Source organism: Oreochromis niloticus, linkage group LG22 (assembly GCF_001858045.2).
Source record: "Oreochromis niloticus isolate F11D_XX linkage group LG22, O_niloticus_UMD_NMBU, whole genome shotgun sequence".
Taxonomy (NCBI): domain Eukaryota; kingdom Metazoa; phylum Chordata; class Actinopteri; order Cichliformes; family Cichlidae; genus Oreochromis; species Oreochromis niloticus.
In genome coordinates this window covers 12896207-12923675 of record NC_031985.2, presented here as the reverse complement: position 1 = coordinate 12923675, position 27469 = coordinate 12896207, and the positions used below count along the sequence as shown (strand labels likewise).

The following is a 27469-nucleotide window of genomic DNA, read 5'->3' as shown; positions in this document are numbered from 1 at the left end:
AAAGTGCTATATAAATAAACGATGATGATGATGATGATGATATTTTTTCTAACTAGCAAAATAAATAAAGTTTCAAAAAACATGCTTGTCAGATACACTTGTTTGTTGATTTTGGGTTTTTTTCTCATTAATAAAAGTAAAATTTAATTAAAAATTAATTATTTCATATTTTCAGGATTTCATCACATTGGCATTATATAAACAAAACATTTTCAAGAACTGGGTGAATAAATTGTTAGTTTACACAGCCTATTTCAATGTGAAGCTAAATCTTCAATACCAATTCAATCTTCAGCCTCTAGCAGTTTTCTTTTTGTTCTTCAGTACAATATTTTTGGCTTTGATTGCTGAAAAGATGAGTCACTTAGCAGTTCATTTAATTAAATTACAGAAAATTAATTTGTGATGAATTAGGGTGATTAAGATATACATTTTTAATCCAAGTCTTGGTGATTTACTTTAGGGAAAAAGCAAAACCTGGTTACAACATGGTTCACCTTTAGGTGAACCATGTTGTATGAAGTTAATGTCCTAAATTACTAATTTAAAATGTTTAAGAAACATGCCTAATCTGCAAATTGAAATGTTCCAGAAATATTATTAGACTTTTAATCTAACACACACACACACACACACACACACACACACACACACACACACACACACATATATATATATATGTATATATATATATATACATACATACATATATATATATATAATATAAAATATACATACATACATATATATATATATAATATAAAATATACATACATACATATATATATATATAATATAAAATATACATACATACATATATATATATATAATATAAATATACATACATACATATATATATATATAATATAAAATATATATACATACATATATATATATAATATAAAATATATATACATACATATATATATATATAATATAAATATATATATATACATATATAATATAAAATATATATATATATATATAATATAAATATATATATATACATATATATATATAATATAAAATATATATATATATATATATATATATATATATATATATATATATATATATAATATAAAATATATATATATATATATATATATATATATATATAATATAAAATATGTATATATATATATATAATGTTTAGCTTACACACATTCTGAGAGGGAGACATACTTCCGGGAACGGCATCAAGTTTAAGACACCCCCCCTTTAGTCGCGGCCTATCATATCAAAGGAGGGCTTTACGTATGGCGGCAGTTTCACGCCTGCGCTGTAGCCGCTTGGTTGTTGTCGGGTTTCTCGTTTCGGCAGCACGCGCGGAGGAGCCAGCAGCATGTCGCGGGTGTATATCGGAAGATTGAGCTACAGAGCCAGAGAGAAGGACGTAGAGAGGTTCTTTAAAGGCTATGGGAAGATACTCGAAGTCGACTTGAAAAACGGGTAACGATGCTGTGAATTAGTCGTGTTTAATATTGAAATTGCTGCGTGCAGGGCCGCGTACGGCCTTGTTGAATCCAAAGCGGGTCAGACTTGCTAATGCTAATATAGCTACTTTACACCAAATTTCGGTTTTCCCGTTATTATGTGTGTGTTTTTCCCACACGGTCGTCTCAGTTTTGCATGAGTGCTTGTTTTATCGATGTAAAGGTCAAGCTAATTTTTTCCGTCTTTATTGTTGCCTATTGTTTGCGTTAGCGCCAAACCGCTAGCGAGCTAATGATGGACGTGGCAAAGTCAAAGGCGGCTGTGTGCATTACACGCAAACGGTCTGCTGCAGCTGTAGCTTCACCCACCGTCATATTTTAAACTCAATATGAAAATGGTAGTCGAAATATTTTCAACTGTATGCATAGCTTTCCTTTACGTAAAATATCTGCGGTCATACTGGCGCTAATCTGAACAAATTAACGTGTAGTGCCGCTAAAATCTAAGGCTCCAACCGGATGGTGTTTATTGTCTCTATAATATGGATGAATAGTCTGTGAAGTTCGATTATTTGACCTGTAGTGTGTCACAAAGCTATGGAAAAATACCCACTGATAGCTGAGATATCTAATTTACAAAAATGCAAAGCAAATAAAATTGTATTTGTTCACATTTGAGGAAGTAAACTGGTGTATTGAGAAATTTCTGTATTACAACAGCCAACAATATTAAATGAGAGCTATAATTAAAATTGGTTCAAGTCGAATACCTTAATAAATTGTAGTAATTCAATAAAAATACAGAAAAGCCATAGGAAAAAGGTTAAAATGCATATTAGTAAAATAAAAAGAAAATAAATTGTGCAAGTTAAAACAAACACAGCTTGTCAGCCAAAAAATAACTAAACACAAGCAAAACTTAAGTAAAATTTGCATAAAGTATTCTATCATAAAACACTGATAACAGGAAAACACGTAAAAGGTTAAATTTAAACAACAATAATAAGTTATCCCGCTCAGTTACCTGCTTCCATCAGTAACATTGTTACATTCCTGCACTTCTGCTCTAAAGTCCTTTTTTCTTCATTGTTTAAACATGTTTTATTTTTATCTGCAGGTATGGGTTTGTTGAATTCGATGACCCCCGTGATGCTGATGATGCAGTATATGACCTAAACGGCAAAGAGCTGTGTGGAGAGAGGGTCATTGTGGAGCACACCAGGGGACCGCGTCGTGATGGAGGCTATGGTGGTGGTGGTGGTGGAGGTGGTGGTGGAGGAGGAGGAGGACGGAGTAAGTGTCCAGCGGTGTATTGCCCGTATTTCACGTGAATAATAATTTATAAGAAATCTCATTTATTTCAGGGAATTCTTAAATTTCATGGGGGGCAGAACTGGTCCTTGGTGGCTAATGTGCATTCAGTTTATATCATAGTTTCATGGTGGAAACTGACAGAGGTGGTTTTTCTGTAGCTGGTTCTTAGAATTGGGTGGAGTGAGGTGAAGCTGACTTGTTCTCTGTTAATTCAATTTTAGTTTCTGGGTCACACCTCCACAGTAGTTTCATCACGGTTCACCTTTGTTGCGATCTCAATGAGCATTCCTGGTTTCTAGTGGTGTTTTTTAAATTGGGGAAATCTTACTCTTGTACAACTTAACTGTTGCTTCTGCGATACAGTCCCTGACAGATGGCAGCATCTTTCTTTCTCTGATGGAAAGCTGGAAACAAGCAAGGTGGAACCTAAGAAAGAAAATGCCACCACTCTGCCGTCTAAAGTGAACATTTAACAGTTTAACCACCATTTGGCATGTTATCACAGTCTGATTACGCTTTTCGAATCAAGATTTGACCAATATCTGATCCTTGTGTCTGGTAGGTGTATCCCCGATACCTCTAGATCGTTCTTTGAGAACCAAAGGGGAATTATTCCTGCTAAGCCGCTGACCTCATTTTCTTTGTTTTGGTCGTTGAGCCACTCCCACCCGTCCACATTTCACTATTGTTCTGGCTTCAATGAGCCTTCTAGGTTTCTAGTGGTCTCTTAGCCTGCGAGTGCGTCTGAGTTTCTGGACAGAGCAGTAATTTGGTTTTGAATTGCTTTGCTATACATCACTTCACAGCTCCTACTCAGAAAAGAACAGCAGGTGTGGGAGGAGGTGTCGTAACATGATTAAATCTGTGTGCACCAGAGCCACCAATGACTTCTTCAAATATCTTGGGTTTCCATGTGATGGATTTGAAACTAACAATACATGTGAATGTGTGATGATGCGGGAATTGGCTTACTAATTAAAACCAGTATAAATGTATTGATTGAGCATTGTAGAGTAACTATTTGACTGTCAAATATCTTGTAATCTATTGATGTCTTATTCCGTTTTTATTTCATTTAAAGTGATTGTCAATTTAAAGGTAAAGATTTAACAAAGAACCTCAATGTTTTAATTGAAAGAGTCCTTTGCTGACTGCCTGCCCCTATTGCTGGCCATGGTGTCCCCCCTTTCCAAGAGTGTGGTTTGACCATTCTGGGCCCCTGGGCAGACCAAAAAAGGGAGCCATTGTGAATGAAGACCGCTTTTCCCATTAGGCCCAGGCCGGGTGGTGAGGATGCCATGGGGTTAGGAACAGATGTGGGTTCAGCTCTTATAGGTGCCTGAAAAAAACAACATGTTTTGTATCAGTGAAATGTTTTTAGATAGGATAGATTAGACACTTGATTTAGTTCACCGTAAGTACTTCCTCCATCAGTTATTAATTTGAATTTTATTCCTTTTTTCTTTTCTTTTTTCTTATTAAAATAGGTCTGTTGAAGATCAACCAAAATTTAATATCCATAGGGTTTTTTTTTCTTGTTGGCTTAAAAATTTAAAGAAAGACTAATAGAAAGAAATAATTAGGGTCTTTTTAGGCATTAATAGCTTTTTCTTTTCTTTTTTTCAGCCTTTTTGCTTTTTCCCTATTTTGTTTCCTTTCCCAAGAGATTATTGATATATTTTAATAGTGTGTAGCTGGAAGTTTAGTATGACTGCACCATCCCGGTTGCTTTCCAGTCCTCATTGTTCCTTCTGTTTCCTTGTTACCCTGAAAGGTGGATATGGACGCTGGGGAGGAAGAGACAGATATGGTCCACCTATACGGACAGATTATCGGCTTATTGTTGAGAATCTTTCCAGTCGCTGTAGCTGGCAAGACTTAAAGGTACATTTTTGCTTAATTCCCCCTCCTCTCTCATCTTCTCTCACTTATTGTGAAGGACGTAAGGCTTAGAGTCTTGATAAAAATTGACGTGCTTTCTTTCTAGTTCTTAAAAAAAGAAAAGAAAAAGTGAACAATTGGTTCAGCATTTTAACATTTCCCCATAGCTAGACTGAGATTTTCCCCTTCTTTTTCTTTCTTTCTTTTAAAAAAAATTGCCTAATTTTACCCAACTTTAAGAACGTTGCATCATATTTGATTTTTGTTTTTATTGTGGCCACATAATTATATAAACATTCATAAAGCATCACTGCAACACACCCATTCTGATCAGGTTGTCCATAAAAAAACATGTAATATGAATCCATGATTCAGACGCTCTCATGGATTTTATGTAAAATATTTACGTCCAGTGGACACATTCTCATTATCTCATCTGTTTGCTCTCCTTGGTAGGACTACATGAGGCAGGCGGGTGAGGTGACTTACGCTGACACCCACAAGGGCCGGAAAAATGAGGGGGTGATCGAGTTCAGGCTCTACTCTGATATGAAGAGGGCCCTGGAGAAGCTCGACGGCACAGAGGTGAACGGCAGAAAGATCCGGCTCATTGAGGACCGTCCCGGTGCCAGGCGCCGCCGCTCGTATTCTCGTAGCCGCAGCCGTTCCAGGTAAAAACGACACTGTTGTGTAGTATTATATTAGGAGTTGCATGCTGCTGCAGTCGGACCCAAGACCTATAAACGGTATATTTTGTCAGGTCTCGCTCCAGGAGCCGCAGGTCTCGTAAGAGCCGCAGCCGCAGTGAGAGCAGCAGTCGCAGCCGCTCCCGCTCAAGGTGAGAAAAACTTTATTTTGCTGTTTTGTTCAGAAATTGATAGATGTTAGATTGTTTTTGTCCTCTCACTAGCTGCCTTGAGACTTTGTATCCAGTTCAGTTTGTTTTTATGAGTATGTTACAGGAAACGTGTTACGCTCATTTATAGCTTTCATATTCGTAGACTGTACTAGAGTTACTTTGCATGATTCAATTCAAAGGTAAATCTTTCTTATCCTCTTTGTTGTGACTTATTACGTCATCTTGTCTGTAAGAAGCCGTTATAGATTCAGTGCTCACAGCCAGAGCCGTGAGACTGAGATTGCCATATTAGGATAGAGCTCTCATTCTCACTGTAGAGGAAAGCTAGCTGAAAGTAAGGTTTACGTTTACTTCTATAGTGACCTCATTAATTCAGACTTTGTGTAAATATGACCATCCATTACTGTGTGTGTGTGTGTGTGTGTGTGTGTGTGTGTGTGTGTAAAAATAAGGAAATGCATAATGGGTTTAATAATACATGCACATAAATGTGAATAAATCTCCAGGTCAAACCTTCAGTCTTTGTCATAGAATGATGACATCAGGCATTGGTTTGTAAAGTGACGCTAAGCTGCAAACTGAGCGTTTTCAGGACTGCAACTGAAATTAGGACTGCATGCTGATTGGCTAATCCTCTGTCATTAATAATAACAAAGGATGAGCAGATGCTGGATAATCCTCCTTTTTGTGATACTTAGTTACCAAATATGACTGATCACATAAATTAATCATAAGTGTTTACTGAGGTTAGCGCTGAGGGCTGTCTTACTGTAGACTTCTATAGGGCAAGAAGTCTTTTTTTTGTAAACACGAGTATCGTTCTTGGTGGCCTTTAAAAAGAATGAAGAGTACGTACTTTCTCTTTATTGTCTTTAGACAGGATGTAGACATTTGTTTAAATTATGTCTCTCAGATGCTTTTAAAGCTGCTCACAATCATTTCATTTTTGTGTTGCTGAACATCACAAAAGAGAAAAAAGACCTTAGAAAACCTAAAATTCTAGTAATTTTACCCAGCTTTTCAGTGCTTTATGTTAATGAGAATTTTGGTGGATGGTTTGTTGCAATAAGACTTGGTTTGTCTTTTGTCCACAGGGCTGCTTCTCGCTCCCGCAGTCGATCTCGTAGCAAGAAGAATAAGGGAAAGGGCAAGAAGGAGGAGGAGGAGCGCAGCAACGGCGCTCAGAAGAACAAGGATCGCAGCCGCAGCCGGAGCCGCAGCCCCAAGAGTAAAAAGAGCAAGAAAGAGGGGAAAAAGGGCAAGAAGGGGGAGTCCAGGTCCAGGTCTCGCTCTCGGTCTCGCTCCAGGTCTCGTTCTAGATCTCGTTCTGCATCTGGAGCTAAGGATCAGTCAAGGAAATCTGTCTCAAAGGGCCGCGAGGAGCCCAAGAGCGATGACGAGGGCGGCGAGCCTGAGAGAGGCTCACGCTCTCGTTCTCGTTCCCGTTCTCAGTCTCCTGAGGAGTCCAAATCCAGAGCCAGGTCTAAATCAAAGTCCAAATCCCGTTCCCCCTCACCTGCCAAAGCCCGCTCCCGTTCCCGCTCCGCCTCCCGATCGGAGTCCCGCTCTAAATCCCGCTCCCAGTCTCGTTCTCGTTCCCGTTCTCGCTCCTAGTTCAGATTTTGGACTGTTTGTCACAAGCCCTCCTCCCAGTGTCTCCCTCCTGCCCTCTATTTACATTCCCCGTACCCGACAACACTATCCTCACCTCCTGTTTTTTGATAAGTAGCTGTAGAATACCAGGCGCTCATGCTCGATGTCTCTTATGCACATGCTACTCCATTTCATTTGCCCTTTACCAACATACGTTTTCATTAGAGGTGTTTGTAAAAATAACAACAGGGTGCAATGTCAGTTTTATAAGTTGAAACGAAGGTATGGTATTTGTCTTAGCCTTTTTTAATCAAATGTAGAAGCATACTGTTTTTGTCGATATGCTGGTTGGGAACACCTTCCCCACTTTTGTGAAATCCTTGTAATCTTTGTTTCACATTAAAAAAAAAAAAAAAATGCTTGTTCTTGACTTGTTAGAGTCATGTTTGTGTTGGTAATAAATTCGGTGTGTGAGGGAAGCAGGTCGGCTCTTATTTTTATTTATTTTTGCATGATGAAGAAAAGAATTTGAACAATTTTTAGAAAATGTTTTTGGGTTTTGTTTTGTTAGGGGTTAACATAAGATTAATTGGCTTAGAAAAACTTAAGGTAGTTTTTATTTGTTTTTAAAAAAGCCAAAGATGTGTTTTGTAAAGTAAAAGGCTAGTTTGACTGCAGTGGTGCTGGCAGGCTTCAGTTTCATATCTTGGTAAATTCCCCTCAAACTCAGCTGATTACACGTTTTTGTCTAATAAACAATTAATGGGTACATTTTTATTCACACCAAGCTTAATATTACATTTAAATTTATAAAACTCATTCAAGCCACCTGTTTTCCACATGACAGACATTTAAGTGGGATAAATCATAGAAACCTGTTACCATGACTCCTTGGGTCACGTGGTTCACCATACACCTAATATTTAATGGTTTATCTAAGACTGACTTTGAAGGCAGAACTTCTGGAAGACCAACAATTCAGTCCTCGGACTCTGATTTTATCCATAATGTGAGAAGAAAAAATGCAGTAGAAAGTCCCCAATTTTTACTTTTATACTTTGTGTGTTTCACATCTTACAAAGCCATCCAGTCTGTCAGACCCGTTGGCTGACATCCCTGAGTTGAACTATAGCTGCTGGTGAAATTGGTCAAGTCAGTTTTCCTTGGGTTTCCTATGGGTATCTGCATGTGAGCCGTAACAAGAGCTGGCTAAATACTCTTCGCACAGAGGAAAGAGAATGTTTGAGAATACACTGAGAATTATGAGAGTTCATAGAAGGAAAAACAGAGGTGACTCAGATCATGAGAATATTTTCCATTTTATGCCATAAGGTTTGAATCTATTCAGTGACAGATTCTCAACATTGCAGTGTTAGGACTAGAAAGGTTTGGTTTACAAGACCTGTGCTGCCAAATGGTATGGGGACTAATTAATTTTAGATCCGTTTAATAGTTATTTGCACTACTGAGCACTCTAAACAAAAGTTATAGATTCCCATGATCAAGTTGTTTGTGCATGTGTGGCAGAAGGCTGTGTGAGTGACTGAACCAGAGCAAGGTCAAGAAACAAAAGCCCTGGTAGATAGATGTTGCCTCAGATGCAGGAAACTACATAACAGGTTAGAGGGAGGGAGGCAGATGTATGTGTCCATCCCAATGTGAAGCTGCAGCTGAGGGAGGAGAGGAAGAGCGGAGCTTGGCGAAGTCTAAACAATGGCCGCTTCTCAATAGGTTTTGACCAATCAGATAGACGCACATTCTCTTTATAAATCTGCACCGCTACGTTAGGATCATCTCTCTCCCAGCAGTTGGCTACAGCAGACTGCTGCTGACTGGTTTTCTAACCGGAGGAAGATCCATGTACATGAATTATCCTTTGAACTGCTTGAGTCATTAAATCTGTCTAACTTGAACTGGACCAGAGCTGTTTATCCTAGAAAAAAACAAGAACACACAACAGCAACAATAAACCTTTCTTATCAAGTTCTTGTGTGAAGAAAATATTTCTATAAAGATTAAACTTTATTAAATAATTTAAGTTTCACCACAATTCAGTCCGTATTAGTCGTTTACATTTTTTAATACTTTAGTTTGACCTAAATCACAGAAAGCTTTATTAAACGCAGGACTTGCACTGGATTATTGATCCAGCATGAACCAGATGATAAGCATTACAGATATTTTTGTTTAACTTTATAGGCTCTTTATTCCATTTTTAAATGTTATTACAACCATGGTAATTTATATTTTTGTCATGATCTGCATGAAACAAGTATCTAAGATGTGCTTTTTGTAGTCCCATCTTTAGCAAATTGTGGTTTTAACACAGGAGACTCACATTAACATCTGCTGTCATGTGACTAAGGCGCCCAGTGTGAATGCATTCATTATTTCCTTAGTCTTATGTTTTCCTTTGAGGGGGAATTTTTAATTTTTTATGATGTTCTATGAAAGATTTGCAGCACAAACAGGCAGACTTGGCCGAGGATACTAAATGTCCCATTAAATTAGTTGATTACACTTTGGACAAATTACAAAAACCCCAAAGCATGTTCAACAGTTTACTGTTCATTTGAGGCCGCAGAAAACAAACAAACAAACAAAGAATCCCTTTCTTTGCTCTGAGAGCTGTGAATGCTACAATCTGTGCAACCTGTGGTGAAAGCTACGTCTTTGTGTAAATACAGTCCTATGATGTGCATTTTGTATAAAATACTTTTAATTACATATGAACAGTCATTGAAGTACAGTTGAAAGTCTTCACTGAAAACTAAACTACACGGGCAGAACGTCATCTTCTGTCACCCAGTACTTCAGTCCTCATCCTTTCACACAGCAGAGCACAGCTCCTCTCCGTCTCCCTGCATCAGGCTGACAGCAAGCAGGCTGGCAAACAAAGCAGGCAGATACAAGTTGTGCTAGCCAACTTCAGTCATCGTCCTCTTCCTCGGAGGAAGAGCGCATCACGCCTCTGCTGTCGTCTCTGTAACACCGGGCCAGCAGGCGCAGCTGCTCCAGGGCCTCCTGGTAGTCTGTCACTTCAGGCCCTTGAGAAAGGAAGCTGGGGGCAACACGGCGGATGTCGAAAGCACTCGCACCGCGATGCAGCTCGGATAGCCAGGGATCGAGCGCAGGACCCGACTGGAGGGAAGTCATGATGGGTACGGAGGAGACGACACGGGGCGGACCTGCAGAGAAAGATCATTCATCAAAACTTATAACAGAACAGCTCTGTGTTACACACAGACAAAAACAGAAAAACACTCACTGCCAGGCGGGGGTGGCTGGCCCTCCAGGAAGCCCTGAGCACCGAGGGATTGATTGAATATCTGTGGGAAAGGTGGGGCCAGCTTACTGGGAGTAGAAACCAGCTGCAGAGCCCTGAGACAGTGATGACAAGATGATGGAGAGAGCAAGAGTGAGAGATGAGAATTTGTTAGAAAAAAAAAAAATACAGCAAGTGTCATGTGTCAGTGCAGAGACTCACAGAGGGGCTGAAGGATAGAAGGATCTGATGTAGGAAGCCAGGACGTCCTCACCACTGTGGAGACTGTGCAGAGGAGTGGGCAGTTTAGTTCCTGCAGCCAGCGAGCTGATGAAAAAGAGAGTTAAAGGGAGAAAAAAAAAAGCATGTTGCTCCAAGCTGTTTATTCAAAAATGCTGACAAACTGACTTTTTCTATATCATTCACCACCTTAGCTGAAGTTTAACCCAAAGTCATTAGCATAAAGACACCACAGCAACATCCCTGAACAGGGTGCATTAACCATCACAGTGGCAGACATCCAAGAAAGGGTTTCCAGTATGGAGAGCTGGACAACGCCTGTTATCAGGTACCCTGCTGAGGCGTCTGTTTCCAGTAAGGGTCCTAGGCTAGACCCCTCATGCTAAATAAGCCTCCAGTATGAAGAGTTGGACATGAGGGGGAGAGATAAATATGAATGCTACGGCAAGGGGGAGCCAGGACGACGGTCAGGGGGGAGATATCCACCCAAGTGGACAAAGGCACTAATCATGGCAGCACAGGAACAAGCTCTGAGGCTGGGGTCTATCACACACTAGCTATCATAGATGAAGAAGGTCAGTGGTAATTTTGTTGGGGCAGAAGCAAACTTAAAGAGTCAGAGTAGAATATATCTGAATCAATAACTTCATTCTGACCTGATGAGTTTCTGGCCTTCGAAGCCTTTGAGTGTCGCCCACTGGCCGTAGCATCGGCCGTCTCCTGCTTCAGCGCACCCAGACAGAGGCCTCCACGGCAGTACGTCGGTGTATGTGCTCAGGGCGTCAGGGAGAGAGGAGCCGTGCATCATGGGAAAGGGGACGGCACCATATGCAGCCACAACCTGTAATTTAAACATTGTTTACCATAATCTCAGGCATCTCCACAGATAAAAATAACCTAGCTGAAGCATCCAGATGGTCCACGTGGGCTTGTGAGGCTCCATCTCCTTTATGTACCTATAGAGCTTCGAGCTAGTTCCTCGCATGACTTGATCAAAAAACATAAAAATAAGAATATATGCTGAAGGGGGGAGAAGAAAAAAAAAGAAGAATTGTTAAATACCTTCCTCCCTGATACAGCCAGGTCATCTGCCAACTGCCACATGGGGACGCTGTTGTTTCTCAGCCTGTAAGGTGCAGTAAGGGTGTCCAATGCCAAAGCCAGGACAGAACTGGAGTGGTACCACAGTGAGGGCTGGCACAGAAGACAGACAGATATAAATTAAACCCCATGCTTATATATAATCCTGCATACATGCACATGTCAACTGGGTCTCTATGAGTTTAATTATCTCTTTAATCAGACCTGTGCCAAAGTTTAAAGTTTGAGTGCTTACATTTGGATAGAAGATAAAATAAGTCAGTACAAGGTCTTAAAATAATTGCTTGTTGACCAAGGACACAATAATAGTACTATAGCCAGTCTCACATCATAATTGAGGTGGGTGAACGTCGTGGGAGAGGACGGTCGTCTCCCCAGACCACCTCGCAAGGTCAACGGGCAGAACAAAGAACTGTGACTCGCCATGTGTACCATCCCTAAAGTGCAGTTTAGCAGGCGGTAGAGATCCTTCACTGGCGTCTGTTCAAACAGAGACAACAAATATTAATAAAGAAGCCCCATTACAAAACATTTGCTTTTATAGAAAGAGACACTCACTGAATCTGGGTGACTGACAGGTAACATCCCCCAGGTTAGGATGCCCCTCCCTCCGTAAGAGTCGTGAAGCAGCTCAGTCACCTTCGACCCCAGACCTGCAAAGCCATCAGCCAAGTCACACAGCACCTGGAAGCCCTGAAAGGAAAAAAGGATTGAGGAAGCACAAAGAAATATACAAGAAGCTGGCATATATGAAATGGTGTACAAGTAAATTTTGATTAGCACCTTTTAAAGGTCTTAGAGTAAAAATAAATATTTTTAACTGTAGAGGAGAGTGAAATGGAAGAGTTACCTGAAGGTAATCGCACTCCTCCACAAAGAAGTGCAGCCTGTCCTCCAGCTCCTCGAGCACAGACCCCTGGAGGAGAGACTCGCCCTGGCCGAAAGCCTCCAGACGGTGAGCCTCTCTGAACGCCCATGAAAGCAAATATAAAGCAGTGTTAGCACTCAGTTTAAATACCTCATAAATGTAAGTCAGCAAGACTCAATGACAAGCCTTTTTAAGCGTGGTGGAGAAGCAGGTGTGGGTATGTTTTAGATTTCATTTAATGCTTTATTTCATTCTGTCAACTAACTTAAGAATAAAATTAATTTAGAAAACTGATTGTTCTTTAATTTTATTCTAAAGGATTCAGGTTTCGTCTAATTACTTTAATAAAACAAAAAAATGACAGCTTGGATACGTTAAGTTGTATAATAAACTTGTTTATACATTTTCTGCTGTTTCTTCCATACTGACCCACAGAGAACAGTGAGTTTTAATCCTGATTGTGAGGGAAGGCTGACATCTAGTGGTGAAACGCAGGTGAGAGCCTTCCACTCTTATTTTGTGGTCTAATATGGGAAGTTATATATGGCTAAGCTGTCATAACTGAATTGCTTGTTTCTGTCTGTTAATTTGTGTTTCATACGTTTTGTCAGGTTTTGTTCATCTTAAAATAAGATGGTTTTATGTGAGCACAAACTAACATATTCCTCAAAATCCTGCACCGTGTTTTGGGTTACAGACTCCTTTTTAAAATGTTTTCTGTGTCATAATAATCTCGATCTGGAGAAACTTCTTTGGTGACAACATACAACAGTTTGCATAATGAGGTATGTAAAATATTGGGAACATTTCCCAAACATTTTAAGCCGTTTCTATCAGACGTGACAGGAAATTCTGCACCTGCAGTTTTTATGTTGAAGTTATGGCTCTAACAGGAAATGTTGCACCCGCCTTACCCATCGTGGTTGTACTGGTGGATGACCGAGATGGTCCGAGGGTGCAGGTGGATCCTGAGGAAGTCAGACCACACCTTCACGCTGCCCTCCAGCCTGTAGCTCTTCTGTACTCTAGCCAGGTGGCTATTCACCGTATCCACACTCAGTGACCCTGCTGCTGGGAGAGATTGTTTTTTTTAAGCTCATGTGATGATTTTGGTACAGAAACTTGCATTTCATGCAGGTCTGGGTCAGAGGTTTCCATACCTGAGCACTGAGGCTGGGCGCTGGAGGGAAAATATGCCTCTGCGAGCATCTCCCCTTTCTAGACACAAAGAACAGAATGAGGGGCTCAACTCTTTGGAGACGTCTCTATTGAGCTATGTTTTTCTGGAAATTTGCTCTCGCACAGCCAGTTTCATCACTTATTGCATTCTGTGGATTAATTTGGGAAGCTATGACACACAGCAGTGTGTCCTGTTTATTACTTACTTATAGGGATTTTTACAAAGAGAGAAAGCAATGGTGATCTGTAACCTGGTCGCAGTCAGTGATCGCACTACATGCATGTGAGTCCAGCTGAATAACACCCACAACTACATCTTCAAGCTTTCAGGGCACCACACACTTTGACCCGACTATAACTGTAATGTGTGTGTGTTTGTTGTGAAAATCTCTTTGTGTCAGTTTTCATTTCTACTTGAAATACTCACATCCAACTTATCAAGGTCTTCGAGGAAGGAGTTCTTTGCAGGAGGACTTTGTTCGTGCATCATGATACTTCCATCCCTGACGAATTAAAAACATTTTTTAGTTTTCAATATATACGAACAGCCTTTTATGAACAGCATTAGGACCAATGGATGTAATAAATGGATTAGTTAAGAATAATGGCGACTGTCAGTGCAACCCCTTAGATACCCCGTAGATACACCTATGATATCAATTACAAAATCCTACGTTGCCTCATTTTCATGTCATCGCATTCACAAAGTGTCCATACCACCTGCCCAGCAGGATGACTACAATACCTCATTCCTTTTATCACTGCAGGGTAAAAAAGGATATGCTATAGGATTTGATTTCTCCTAAACATAAATAGATTTAAATGTAGATAAATAAATGTAGTAAATAGGCCATATGTAAACAAAACAAAAACAAAAAAAACGTGACAGTTTTGAACCAGAAATGAACACAAGTAAAATTTGTTATACCAGGCAGAAAGAAATAGAGAGGCTCTCGTTTACCATGTGACAGCAGACGTGTCCTTGCCTGCGTCGTACAAACTTCCCTCCTGTCGCAGAGTACGAAGACTTCCTGTTACAGAAGGAGAGAAAGACGGTCAGAATTAACCAAAAAAACTTTATAACAAGCGCTTTAAATTAATGCTAACATATTATATTTCCGTCAGTCTGTAAACTGGACAAAGTAAAGACACAAAGGTTTCAGTATTTCTAAAAGCAAGTTACCTTTGAGATCCATGGCAATGAGTCGTGGTGTGTAGGTGACGTGGCCGCCCAGAGTCTGTCCTTCACGAAACACGACATCACTCTGGATCTCACCTGGCGGTGTCTCCGGATCGTACGATAAAGATGCATCCTGCAATCAAAGAGAGGAGCCCCTCTGTTTATCTGCTAACACGGTCAAAGCAATCATACAATGCTTACAGACATTCACAAGGTAAACACATCATTGTCAACAATCAACAGTCGCCTTCATGAATGGATAAACAGCAGACTGACAGTAAGGTGCAAACCACTGATTACATGGACGAACAAGAAGACCAGATTAGACTTTACCAGAAAACATTTAAAAGAGCACAAATCTGGGAAAAAATAAAGAAATCTTTGCACAGATGAAACCTAGATCAACTTGAACCAGAACACTGGAAGAGAAAAGTAAGGAGAAGGAGAGACACCGATCATCATCCCAAGACCACCACAGTATCTGTCAAACATGGGAAAAGCAGTGTTGTTGCATGGGCACATAGGGCTGACAGTTGAACCAGGTCATGAGTGTTTGCTAATGAAGTGACTTGACAAAAGTAACAGGATGGATGCTGATGTGTACAGGCCTCTACTTTCTGCTCAGCTGAGCCAAAAGCTGGAAAATTCATTAGACAGTATTTCACAGTGTAAAAGAATAATGACCCCAAATGATCCTGCAAAAGCAACCCAAGAGTTTCTGAAAATTAAGTATTCCTCCATGACCAAACAAGCAGCAACTGAAGGTGGCTGCAGGAAAGCCTGATATAGAGCACCTAGAAGGGGATGGGGAGGAACAACAGATTTGATAAGGTCCAATTTTGGATCTTTACCCATTTATTAAAAAGAAGCCTTATGTTTTAAAATACGAAAAGTTTTTAATTGAGGTAGAGCCTTTAAAAATGGGGAGACTGTATATAATAATGTTTGCTTTAAAGCTTGGACCAACAAATTATGGACCTAGCTGTTCATGTAACATTTCTGAGCGTTTTCTCCTGTACCTGTCTTCATGTGAAGCTCGTAACAGTTTGCTAATTCAGCAGCTTTAGCCAAATAAGTCTTGGCGGTTATGTCTCTGTTTATGGTCAATGCCATGCTGGTCAGTTTCACCATACTTCATGCCCCCGTTCGTCAGACTAACCAGAGCTAACTCACAAGTTTGACAACACATGCACAGCTAACGTTAGCGAGCTAGCCTAGCGTTAGCCTTGCACGCGCACTCCTCACCTGTAAATTCCACCAGTGAGTTCCCGCAAAGTTGGAGTAATGTCCGAGCTGGAGGGTGATCACCTCTCTGCAGAGGCTGCTCATCGTAACGGAAATTAACACGCGAGACACAAAATAAAGTCCACAACTGCGAACATGATGGGCATGTTTAGAAGTGACGGTAATGAGAGGAGACGAGCTAGCAGCGGCGACGGCTTCAGGCCATTGGCTGACAGGAGAGTAAGGTGAAATATGATTGGATGGACCAGCGACGTCAGTATGATAGTTTGGTTTCACTGTGCCTTATATTCACGTGTGGTCCAACTATCCAGTTCTACAGTACTGCGTGTTTGATTGTTTATTAGACGGTTTCACTCAAAGAGTATGTGACAAATATTTATATTAAAACTTATCTGAGGCTTTTTAAAAAAATAACACAATAGTGAACACAATAATATGAGTTATGAGTAATAAAGGTGTTTAAAAATTTAGGTGACGTTTGCTTTGAGAGTGATTTGATGGACAGGATAGAAGTAGAGGATCTAGAAAAATCATATGATATGTGCACCAGCCTCAGATATTCCTCTGCCACTTCTGACTTCGGGTTTTAGTTTGTAGAAACGTTTACTTTGTGTTTGTGTACAGCTGATGCAGAACCTTCCAGATAAATATTCAAATATCCAGGCTCCCTGAACTTAAAGTGACAGTGGCCAGATCAGTTATTTATATTTCCTAACCAGGTTTTTATTTCTACGTTTTATTTTTTTTATTTATTTATTTTAATGAAGTTTAGTTTCAATGAGTTTCCTGAATGAATTTGCTTGATGTAGTTTCTTTTTTTTTTTATAAAAACATGGCCAGGAGCAAAAATTTCAGATAAACACATTTAAAACAAACACTTTATGAAGACAGCTGACTCACTGTCCAGAAATCTCAGCAAGCAAATACACTAAAGGCTCATCAGGGAGGCTGTGTTGATAATTAAAACGAATTATTTGTATATTTTTTGTCTTTTAGTTTATTTTATGAGCACACAAAACAATTCAAGATCCTGTTTTTCTTTCAGAAGTGCAGTTTTTATTTTTACTTCAGTTAACTAAGATATTATTCAAGTTTAAATTTCAGGATTTAGTTATCATAATAATGCGATTTTTAAAAAGGTATATTTTCTACTGTAGAATCTTTAATATGCTTATGATGGCATACCATTTGATGTGTAGGAAAATGTTCTGTGCAATTTATATGTCGCTTTTAACAAAGCGTAGCAGTCAAAGGCAAAAATAACTTTCAAACACAAAGTCGTTTATTTTCCAGTCTCCATATGCTCTGCAGGAAGTAGTCTTTGTCTTGTTTTCAGGATGTTCATCTCATCAAAGTGTAACTCTTTTAAATCAGGTGTTTAAATGTGAGCAATTACTGCAAATGAGCTGTCTGAAGATATTACAGAGAACTCAAATGTGAGCAGCTGGTTTTTATTAAAGTCACAGGGAGTGATCGAACAAACACATTTGATGACTTTAAACTGTTGAATTAGGGTTTTAACTTATGAAGCGATGGATAAATGAGCAGTCCAGGCTAGTTGTAGGGTTTACTGGCTTCCACTGAAATAGGACACGCAGGACTGAAAAAAGTCGCGCACATCCTGCATCTTCTCCTTCAGGGTGGATCGCAGGTTGTCAGCGGTGTCCTCAAGGCGATCTTTGATGTCCTCAGCTGTATTCTGAATCTTGAGCTTCATGTTCTCCATCTGAGACGTCAGCAGGTCCTTCAGGGTGGTGATCTTTGCCTGGGCGTTGTCTCGCACCTGAGCAAAGTAGGGGTCCAGTCTAGTCTTCAGGTCCTCCACATTCTCAGAGGTGCGGGACTGAAGCTCCTCGAAATACTCTGCGACATGTCTGAAAAAATATATGTTTAAATATACTTTTTCATTAAGATACGACTCTCATATATCATTAAGACATTAAGTCAAACTGAAAAATAGACTAAAAACTGCTAAAAGTTCCCACCAAGTTCAAATTCTTTCCTCCTTTCACACCAAAACGTTTTTACATTTTAAATTCACCAGCTAAAAAGCATCAAATCCTAATATATGAGCTGAGTTTGTGTTATTTCACCTGAATAATCCACTCACTATCATTTCCTTTGTTTTTCTACACTGTTAAAATAACCCAAACATTGTTATTTTTCTGGTGAGGTTGTCCCACTCACTTCTTGATCTCCTGTGTGTCCTTGCTGAGGCGCTTCTTCATTTTACGGGTGTAGGTGGAGATCCGGCTCCTGACGTCGTCGGTGTTCTGCTCCATCATGGTCTGAAGCTCCTGGACGTATTTGTCCATCTGCTCTCGGGCCTCAGTCATGTGTTCACGGAGTTTGTCGGCCATGAGCTGCAGGTCTTTGCCCAGACGATCTGCGGCCTCTTGAGTGTAGGGAGCCAGCTTGGTCTGCAGGTCATCCTTGTACATGGCCAGCTCTGCCATGCTGTCCTGGATCAGGGTGCTGTTCATGGACGGGAGAGGAGATGGATCGGTTTAGAGGTTTTGTCTGTGGTTTTGATGCATTCGTGATCCAAAGGGGGTAAAGATGGGGTAAGGGCTAATCAAGAATGTATGAAAGCATCACATAAGCTCTGGATGCACTGAATCATTTAAGATAAATAGAAATATCAGCAGATTTTAATTGAAACACTGAGAAAGATCTGGTAAACTACGAAAAAGCAAAACTCAGTAGACGCACAAAGTGCAGGTCAAAGTTCAGCTCTCAACATGTATCACCTCACTGCAACCTGCTGATCAGACTCTAACACTCTGCTGTTATATAACAAAGCAAAGGCCCAGCACCATTTTGTTAAGAGCGTTCCTGTTGTAGATTCAGTTTTTCTAAGTCATGGAGTTAAACTTTAGTAACTGGATAGAAGCAACTTATATTTAATTTATGAAGTGAAAATTTCTCTGAACTTGAACAAAAATATTGAAATTAATGGTTGACTGCTGAACTGAGACATTGACTGCGACAATTTATGCAGGTTACTGTTTTATATTAATAAAGGATAAAATTCTATGAGCTGGAATCAATTTTTAATCACATTTTTAGTGATTTAAATGCAGCCGACAGCCGAGCAGCACTGATGAAAGTCAGTATGCTTGACTATGATTACAGGAATGATTGAACTCACTCCAGTTCTCTGCTGATCTGGGAGCTCTTGATGTCCTTCACCACTGCATCAGCCTTCGAGTTCAGGTCCGTGATGTAATCCCTAAACTTGTCGACTGTGGTTTCCCAGCTGTTCTGCCAGTCCTGCTGAAGCACGCTTCGTGCATGGCAGCCTGGTTTGAACAAAGGAAAACATGTCAAATGGTCCCTTTTGAATGGAAGAAGTTATCCATCTTTGATCAAAAGTTGCAAATTGTAGTAAAAGGCTTTAAATATGTTTTAATTTGTCAAATCTGGGATACATAGCAGCATTTGACTATGATAGAATAACTCTGATGACTAAAACAGCTGCAGGATACATAATTTGTTTTATTCAGTATGTAAGTAAAAGTTGAGTTAGTGTAAACTGCATTTTTTCAAAATAAAAGCCCCCAAATTTAACAGGAGCTTTAAAATTTGGGCATCTTTCCTCATTTTCTTCGCACTCCTGTATTCTACTATGCATCCACTTTTCTTTCTATTATTTGCCCCTAAATAGACAATGACCTCACCTGAGAAGACCGCCAGCGCAAGGATTACTGCAAACACCTTCATGATGACCAGAGATTAGGACACCTGGAATGTGATGTACAAATACATTTTAGTTACAAAAGGCTAAAAAACCTTATCCAAGAGACCTTTTATTGACCAATACATAATATTTTTGTTGTCTAAATCATCTAACCCTCATTTGATTTGATTGATGAATCTAATAAGTATTAAAATAATTTGAACTACATAAAGAAATTCAGTTGCTACGACTGAAACCAACTTTTAAAGATTTCAGATCCGTAATCTTACCTCGGCGATCTGATCTGTGACGTCCGTGAGAACGACTGAGCTCGTCTCCCAGTATTTATACAGTTTGGGTGCTGTTGATGTAATCACATAGATGTCAAGAGGAATTCTGACCTGTGGCCGAAGTTCCCGACTCAAACTGCGTTGTTGTAACTTTATTGCTGAGCGTGTTGTTTTGGCTCCACGTCGCACACAGAAAGGAGACGTGCAGACACAGGTCACAAATAGTAAACACTTTAATTACCTGGACTCACGGCTTCCTCTCTGGATCTTCTGCTGAACTGTGTGTTTGAGTTTGTTAACTAAAGTGTGATTCTTTCAGCCACTCTGCCTCGAGCACCATCACATGATCAGAGAAACACGATTTTTGGTTTTCTTTTACCGTGACCTTTTCTGCCACTGACAGCTGACAGCACAACACTGAAAAGGTTAAAGGTCGTGTTTTTTGATATCATTGTTCATTGGATCTGGTGCAAAGTCTTCTTTAATTGCCACTGTGTTCATTTCTAGGACTGATATAAGATGGGAAACTTTCCAGTTAGCAAGTTTGACACAGAACAGAGCAAAGTTAATCGCTTTATTGTCTGCAGATGTGGGAACTTACATGTAGCCTGCTTCTTATTAAAAAAAATATAATAAAAAAAAACGTGCAAAAAAAATCTGAAAAGTCATGAAGACATTTGCACTAACATACAGTGCTTTACAAATATTTAGACCAAAAAAAACTTTAAATTTTTATTTTATATTTTTTATTTGTAAGAAGTCAGAAATTAATCAAATATGTATTTCAATCACTAAAACTATTTTTTCTGTTCAAGAATTGCACTAAATCACAATTAGCATCTTAATCAAAAAATAATAACATGTTTTACTGTTTTTTTCAGCTGTTTTCTAAAATAGTAAATGTGAAAAATAATGGATAAAAAAATTATTATATTTTAGCATTAAAAATGTATCATTTTGTTAAAGATGTTGCACATACTGGTGGATAAACAAATATAGAAGCAAAAAATGTTTTGGTAATTACAAGCATGTTTAATACTGTGCCATAAACCTTACAATAATACATTTGTAAAGCACTGCACAGTAACATTTATGTATTTTAGTATAAAGGAATATTGCAATCCAAGCACTCTGTGTGTACTTGTTTGATTTATTTTTAACAGCCAAATAAACTATTAAATTTATTACTTCATGTTAACATTACTGTTTGAAATTGTGTAATTAAAACAGATAATATTCAGTAGTGCATTTATTACACACTAAATTGTTTTTATTCATTTATTTAATTTATCATTTTAACAGTTTTGCTTGTCTTATTTTTTTTCTTCTATTTTGGCCTCTGAAAGTAAATTAAAAACAGCAACACTAAAAGTTATTTAATCTTCTATTTTAATTAGTTACAAGGCACTTAACATAAATAAAAACTGATGCATTTATTTATCAGTTTAAATAATAATTTTTATAATTTAAATATTATTTTTTTATGAAGTTTATTATTTATTTGATATATATTTTTAGTGAAACAGCAAAGAAACCAAACCGGAAGCTGCTGTATTCTGACAAAGTGTAATTAATTATCTCTGAAACCAATAAAATAAACTCTCTGCTTTGTAATTAAATTAATGCCACAGTATTTTGGCAGCATGTGGAAACACTTTTAAAGAAGTTTACTTACCAATCAGAGGTTGGGCCCTGCAAGTATTTGGTTTGCATGACAGTGAGGACAAATATTTCAGATATGGGAAAAAGGTGGAGAACTAGAGGACTTTGTTAAAGAGAAGAATGAGGGCAAAGATAGAAACACAACGTGTAAATGATGACATCACTGGTGACCAGGTGACGAGCAAACATTCAACCAAATCTGAGCTCCCGTACTGTTAAAGATATCGTCTCGATGCATTGACTGAAAAATCCCACAGTCGCTCTCTTCTTAAATCCTACTGAAAAAACGGCATGATCACCAGCCCCAGGGCGAGGGTTGAGGGATCCATGGTTTTGTTCAGTATTTACTGAGTTTTTGGTTCCTTTGTTGCTTTTTTAGAAACTGTGTTGTCTTTCTTTGTCTTTGTGTCTCATTCTTCATTGTGGTTGACTTTGCCCACCTGTGTCCTTTGGTTCCCTGCATACTGATTCTACTTAAAAGTACCCGGTAGTTTATGGAGAATCTGCAATTTTTAAAAAAGAAAAAAACATGTGTAATGTTTGCTGCAATATTGTTCTTTTTGATGCTTCACCCACAAATACAGGGCAGCTTTCTTGTTTCTGTTGAACTGCTATGAGCAGAATTAACAGCTGTATCTTGCTTAACCTTTCCTGGACAGAGTGCACACCGAAAGGGCCAAACAGAAGATCAAAGTTATCACAGAGATAACAGTCTGACCTAGTAGCAAAACCTATGTAAAGTCAGATAACACTGTCTACCAGATCAAGTAAGGCAGTAAATTTTAAAAAAAAGAGGCAGCTGAGTGCATTTGGTTAACTGATGGTGATGATTTTTCTGCTCATCATTTAAACGTTTGATTGTTTTTTCTCTGCAGTATTGCTCAGTCTGTGTTTGTGAGATTTTCTTAGACATGTACAGGTCACCGTGCTTAAACATGTTGACTTTATTTGCACATTTTTTAAACATCACATGTATTTTCTCTTTCTAACACAAAGAAAAGACCAAAAATTCCTTGAATGTGTTTATTGTTGTTTGTCAGATAACACTTTTAGAGGTAAAACGTAACATGTAAGCCAAGAGCCCCGAGAGGCTCTTTCACAGATATAAATCAGGAACATGAGGTATTATGTTTTCGATGTAGACATTAAAATCCACCCTGACTTAGCAGCAATCACTGATGACAAGGCAGCAGAAAATAATCTGACACCTAGTTTTTATTCTAGTCCATTTAATGGGTCGGCTTTAAGCACGCCCGTGGATCAGTCCGCTGATCTTCTGGCTTATCTGGGTCATCTGGGCCTCAAAGCTCCTCTGAAACTCCTCCAGGCTCTCCTGCATCTTCTCCTTTATCTCCTCGGTGTAGGGCACCATCTGAGCCTGCAGCCGGTTCACTTTCTGCTCCAACTGCATCTTCAGCTCCTGGCTCTTCTGCTGCAGGGCAGCCTTCAGGGCCTCTGGGTCCTCAGCGTAGGAGGCTGTGTCTTTCTTCAGCTCCTCCACCTTGGCCACCAGCTCCTCGGTGTAGGGCTGCAGGCGGGCCCTCACGGCTTCCAGATCCTTCTCCATTTGGGTCTTCAGCTTCTCTGCCTCCTGGGAGAACTTAGACATGAAGTCCTGGGCCAGAGGAGCCACCTGAGTGCGCAGGGTGTTGGTGACCGTGTTGATGGCATCAGTGCTTGTTGCAATGAAGGTGCTGCAGAGATAAGCAGAACTTTGAATTAAAACTTCTTCATCTTCAAGTTTTTTCTGTCAATATAAACTAAAACAACCCGAAACACAAAATTCAGATTTTTAGCACTGTAAAACTCTTACTTCATTTCCTGTCCCAGCTCGGACTCTCTGATCTTCTTCAGGGACTCCTCGGCGGTCGCGGTTACCTTTGCAACGTAGTCCCAGAAAGCATCTTTCACCATTTCAGCCTTCTGTTTGGGCTGGTCGCGCCATGTGACGTTGGCATTGCAGCCAGCTACGAGAAATGAGGCAAAAGCATTTCTTATTCACTGTTGTTTGTATATCAAGAATACTTCTTGATCAAAGATAATGGATGAGAAGTCTCTCACCAGTGAAAACGGCGAGGACGAGAACCACGAGGACCTTCATGTCTGACACAGCACCTGAAAAGAAACTCAGTAAAATTAACACTTTGTGGTGATTTTTGTCACAGAAGGCAACAAATCTCACTGCTGTCCTACCTGGTGCACCTTCTGTTCAGTCTATCAGCTGCTGAATGCTCTGTGTGCTGTCAGGACTCAGTATATATAGGCAGCCGGTCATGTGGAGGAATCAGGAGTAAAGTCCAGCGCTGAGTGCTGTGCTGTCACGGCTGCTTCCACATCACAGGAGTGCTAACGGTCTCACTGGACACATCTTTCAGAGCAGCGTCTGATGTCTCTCACAGCCTGACACGACTGACATGTTGGTGTTTATTTTGGAAATCTAAATTACAAATTCACAAATGTTCAGAACTTTAATTAATTTTAGATCATGTTTTTTGATCTGATCAACTCTGTGAGGCTTTCTGTTTTCTGCATGCAAACATTTGTGGGTTGGCACTGAATGGAAACTCATTTTTCCTTGTACACAAAAGGATTTTTAATAAATCTTTAATTTACTCAAACTAAAAACAGCAGGGACACTATTATCACCAAAACACAAAACTCCAAGACTGGTTGAAATCAAAACTTTGAAGACACCAAAGGAACACTGGTGCTGAAAAGAGAGAGGACAACACTTCTACAAAAGGCAATGCTGCAGATCGCCTGCTGGGGCCATAAAGAGACAATAAAAGCAAGCATCACACAATTCTTTAATTTAAAGAAAAAAGACCTAACACACAGAATTGACATAGAAAGGCAGGCAGGGGGTGAACAACAAAGACTAACACTTACATAATCACTAATAAAACATACAAAACGAAGAGAGAAGAAATACAGTTTTATACAACACAGCAGTGTTATAGTGTAACTGGGTAGAATTAGAACAAAGGAAAACAACAAAGGAGGAAGGTAAAAATATAGATGAGACCATGAGGAGCAAACCCTCAAAATTAATAAATAATAAATAAATTATGAAAGACAACTCACAGAGACAACAGTGAGATGCAGAGTGGGGGAAGAAGAAAAAGGGAAACATTTCAGAACATAAGAGCAAAGAAGGAAGGATAGTAAAGAAAGTAAAACTAAGCATTAAAACACATAAATCAGAAGTACAAAATCTCTGACAGGTGGGCAGTTTAAAATTAATGTTTCTTTCAATTCATCCTCTGAGGGGATGTTGGAGCCACATGTTGTGTTGGTTTTTAACATATTTCTATAAGCCAAACTAGCATCGTCACCATCGTCTTCATCTTCTTCTCCCAGTGGTTTCCAGTCCTGCAACAGCTATTCTACTGCACCGAAAAATCAACAAGTTTCCCCTACTTTAAAAAATTATGCAAACTCGTTTCCTTTAACAAAAAACAACCCCCCCCCCAAAAAACAAACAAAACAACTAAGTACATACTTTGACTCAAGACAGTCATGTTAAGGCAGAGCTTCCCAAAGTGTGGGGCCCGCCCCTAGGGGGGCGCAGAGCCATTGCGGGGGGGGGGGGGCGCGGTATGAAAAGGGAAAACAAAACAAAATGCTTGGACACTGCTAACACGGGGCTCCTACACAAACGCAAATCAGGAGATGAAGCATAGCTGAATATGTTTCCAAACCAACTTCATTCCAAGTCAAAGACAGGAAAATATGGTGAAGCATATCTTCCCTTTGGTTTCACCTGCACAAGTGCCAAGGTAGGTCTCCCCTGCAGAATTGCTTTTCCCTTTGTCGGGAGCAGCGCTGGGCTCTCCAAATCACGGACAAACAGTATCCCACATTCTTGATTTTTAGTTCACAAACACTTCTTGTAATGACTAACTACTCCTGACATTTTGGAGATGTTAGCTCTTTATGCAGTAAAGTTACAGTGGGATACAAATAATATCAGGCTGATCCTGCCACGATTTGTTCCCCCTGTCTAAATCACGGACAAACAGTATCCCACAGCTGTTTATGTTTTTGAACCCATTTTGCACAGAGAGGCATTTTTTGAAAAATGTATTGATAACAATGTTGAACATTATTACACAGGAAAAAACAACTACATGTAATAATCACGCCTCTGCCTTTCTAAACGGAGGGACAGTAACTGCGTGTGTATGTAAGCGTGTAAAACCTGAAGATAGTCAGATTAACAGTAACAGTATTTTGTCTCTATCTGCCATTCTGCAATTCATCTCATGTAAACAATAACCTGGCGCACAGCGTGACGTGAAAAGAGGCACATACCTTTGTCGTTGTGACGAACTCTGTATTCCTCGTCCACACGTAAACGCAAAAAAGGAGTTTTAAAAAATCTCCGTTTTCTGTGAATCGCAACGCCGTTTACGTGTGGACGAAACAGCTGAGTTTTCAAAAATACCCGTGTAGGTGCTGACGTAGCGTGAAAGAGTTAGTAGTTTATTTCATTGCTACCTGTAATTTATTGCAGATTACTTGTATTTGCTTAATTGTTTACTAAATGTTTGAGGTGTGAAATAAACCGCAATGTAGCAAAATATGGGTGTGTGTGGTTGGAGGTGGCGCCCGCGCCCGGGGGGGGGCAACATTTGTCTTGTAAAACAAAGGGGGGCCCAGCAAAAAAAGTTTGGGAACCACTGATCTAAATGTTCAGCTAAGTACTGGCAACTTTAAGAAAAAAAAAGGTTTTTCATTTTTTAAATTAATTTATTTACAGTAGTGGATTAAAAGAACAGGATAATACTTCCCTAAATATTTCCATTTAAAACATATTATTATTATTATTACTGTAAAAGCCTTAATGCTATCGTTATTTTAACTTAATTTTAATTGTTTTGCTTCTTCTTTATCCGTCCACAAACCTTCTCTGAGGTTTGGCAGCTCCATCTAGTGAGAGAAAACTATAATTTCCATGAGTTACACTTTAATAATCAAGTTGTCCATGTAAACATTAAACAGTATAATAGTATTATAATCAGTTTTCCACAGTTGTGTTTCTACCATTTCTCTATTGTACATATGTAATCTGGTTTTACAGATTCACTTCATCACAGAGTCTCAATAAAGGTTTAAGAAAAAAAAAAACACTTTAAGCAGTGTTTTAATTTTGAAAGTGAGAAACAGCAGGTGTAATTTGTTTTACTGCAGTGCAAACAGCGTGTGTCACAAAGAAATCTCATCACTCAGAGTAAGAAATGTCAGCTGATTAGATCATGTGATTATCGCTATTTGAAACTGTTGTGACATCCAGGTTGGCTTTTTTTTGTTTTTATTATTTACGCCACTGAAACTTCAGATTCACAGAACAAAAATTCATTATTCTTTTTGGCTTAAACGTTTCTAACTTTAATCAGATGAACTTTCATGGCTATCAGAGGTTGTTTTTTTTAGGTCAGTAAAGTGTGAGTCAGACTTGGTGCCCTCTGATCTGAAATTTATCTTCACTAAAGAACGTCCTTTGGCTGTTCCCTCTCAACAAACTGATAAGAGAAGCTAAAGTCTTCCTCTCAGGACAAACTGCTGATAAACACCACGCTGTTTTCAAATAATGTGCATAAATATGTAAAATAAAAGACCTTGAAGCAACTGAAACAAGCATGTGGAAGTTGGTAGACTGAAAAGATTTTCATTC

General features: G+C 39.3%; 4 protein-coding genes across 6 annotated transcripts; 1 reads left to right on the top strand and 3 right to left on the bottom strand.

Annotated features, from left to right (window-relative positions):
• The first annotated feature begins 1280 nt into the window (after positions 1 to 1280).
• On the top strand, positions 1281 to 7562 carry srsf4 (serine and arginine rich splicing factor 4). 2 transcript variants are annotated; one of them, XM_013272569.3, is made up of 6 exons: positions 1281 to 1452; positions 2554 to 2729; positions 4525 to 4634; positions 5088 to 5302; positions 5392 to 5469; positions 6585 to 7562. In XM_013272569.3, the coding sequence occupies exons 1-6, from the start codon at positions 1346 to 1348 to the stop codon at positions 7102 to 7104; spliced, it is 1206 nt and encodes a 401-aa protein (XP_013128023.1). In that variant the 5' UTR covers positions 1281 to 1345; the 3' UTR covers positions 7105 to 7562. The 2 variants fall into 2 exon arrangements, with proteins under 2 accessions (XP_013128023.1, XP_013128024.1); XM_013272570.2 differs by lacking the exons at positions 1281 to 1452; positions 2554 to 2729 and adding an exon at positions 2736 to 4085.
• A 1724-nt stretch (positions 7563 to 9286) lies between these two features.
• Positions 9287 to 16391, bottom strand: msto1 (misato mitochondrial distribution and morphology regulator 1). 2 transcript variants are annotated; one of them, XM_019350788.2, is made up of 14 exons: positions 16162 to 16391; positions 14920 to 15049; positions 14698 to 14767; positions 14164 to 14239; positions 13718 to 13775; positions 13472 to 13628; positions 12540 to 12654; positions 12248 to 12382; positions 12017 to 12169; positions 11651 to 11782; positions 11245 to 11429; positions 10571 to 10675; positions 10352 to 10464; positions 9287 to 10271 (listed from the first exon to the last, which is right to left on the bottom strand). In XM_019350788.2, exons 1-14 carry the CDS (start codon positions 16243 to 16245, stop codon positions 10012 to 10014), a joined length of 1773 nt encoding a protein of 590 aa, XP_019206333.1. In that variant the 5' UTR covers positions 16246 to 16391; the 3' UTR covers positions 9287 to 10011. The 2 variants fall into 2 exon arrangements, with proteins under 2 accessions (XP_019206333.1, XP_005452848.1); XM_005452791.4 differs by having other exon boundaries at positions 13472 to 13625; positions 16162 to 16390.
• A 1030-nt stretch (positions 16392 to 17421) lies between these two features.
• Positions 17422 to 20216, bottom strand: apoea (apolipoprotein Ea). Its single transcript, XM_003447249.5, has 5 exons — positions 20131 to 20216; positions 19842 to 19905; positions 19313 to 19463; positions 18349 to 18636; positions 17422 to 18035 (listed from the first exon to the last, which is right to left on the bottom strand). Exons 2-5 carry the CDS (start codon positions 19882 to 19884, stop codon positions 17729 to 17731), a joined length of 789 nt encoding a protein of 262 aa, XP_003447297.1. The 5' UTR covers positions 19885 to 19905; positions 20131 to 20216; the 3' UTR covers positions 17422 to 17728.
• Positions 20217 to 22721: 2505 nt separating this feature from the next.
• Positions 22722 to 24206, bottom strand: LOC100707285 (apolipoprotein A-IV). Its single transcript, XM_005452793.3, has 4 exons — positions 23986 to 24206; positions 23854 to 23907; positions 23606 to 23759; positions 22722 to 23486 (listed from the first exon to the last, which is right to left on the bottom strand). Exons 2-4 carry the CDS (start codon positions 23891 to 23893, stop codon positions 23036 to 23038), a joined length of 645 nt encoding a protein of 214 aa, XP_005452850.1. The 5' UTR covers positions 23894 to 23907; positions 23986 to 24206; the 3' UTR covers positions 22722 to 23035.
• Positions 24207 to 27469: the final 3263 nt, after the last annotated feature.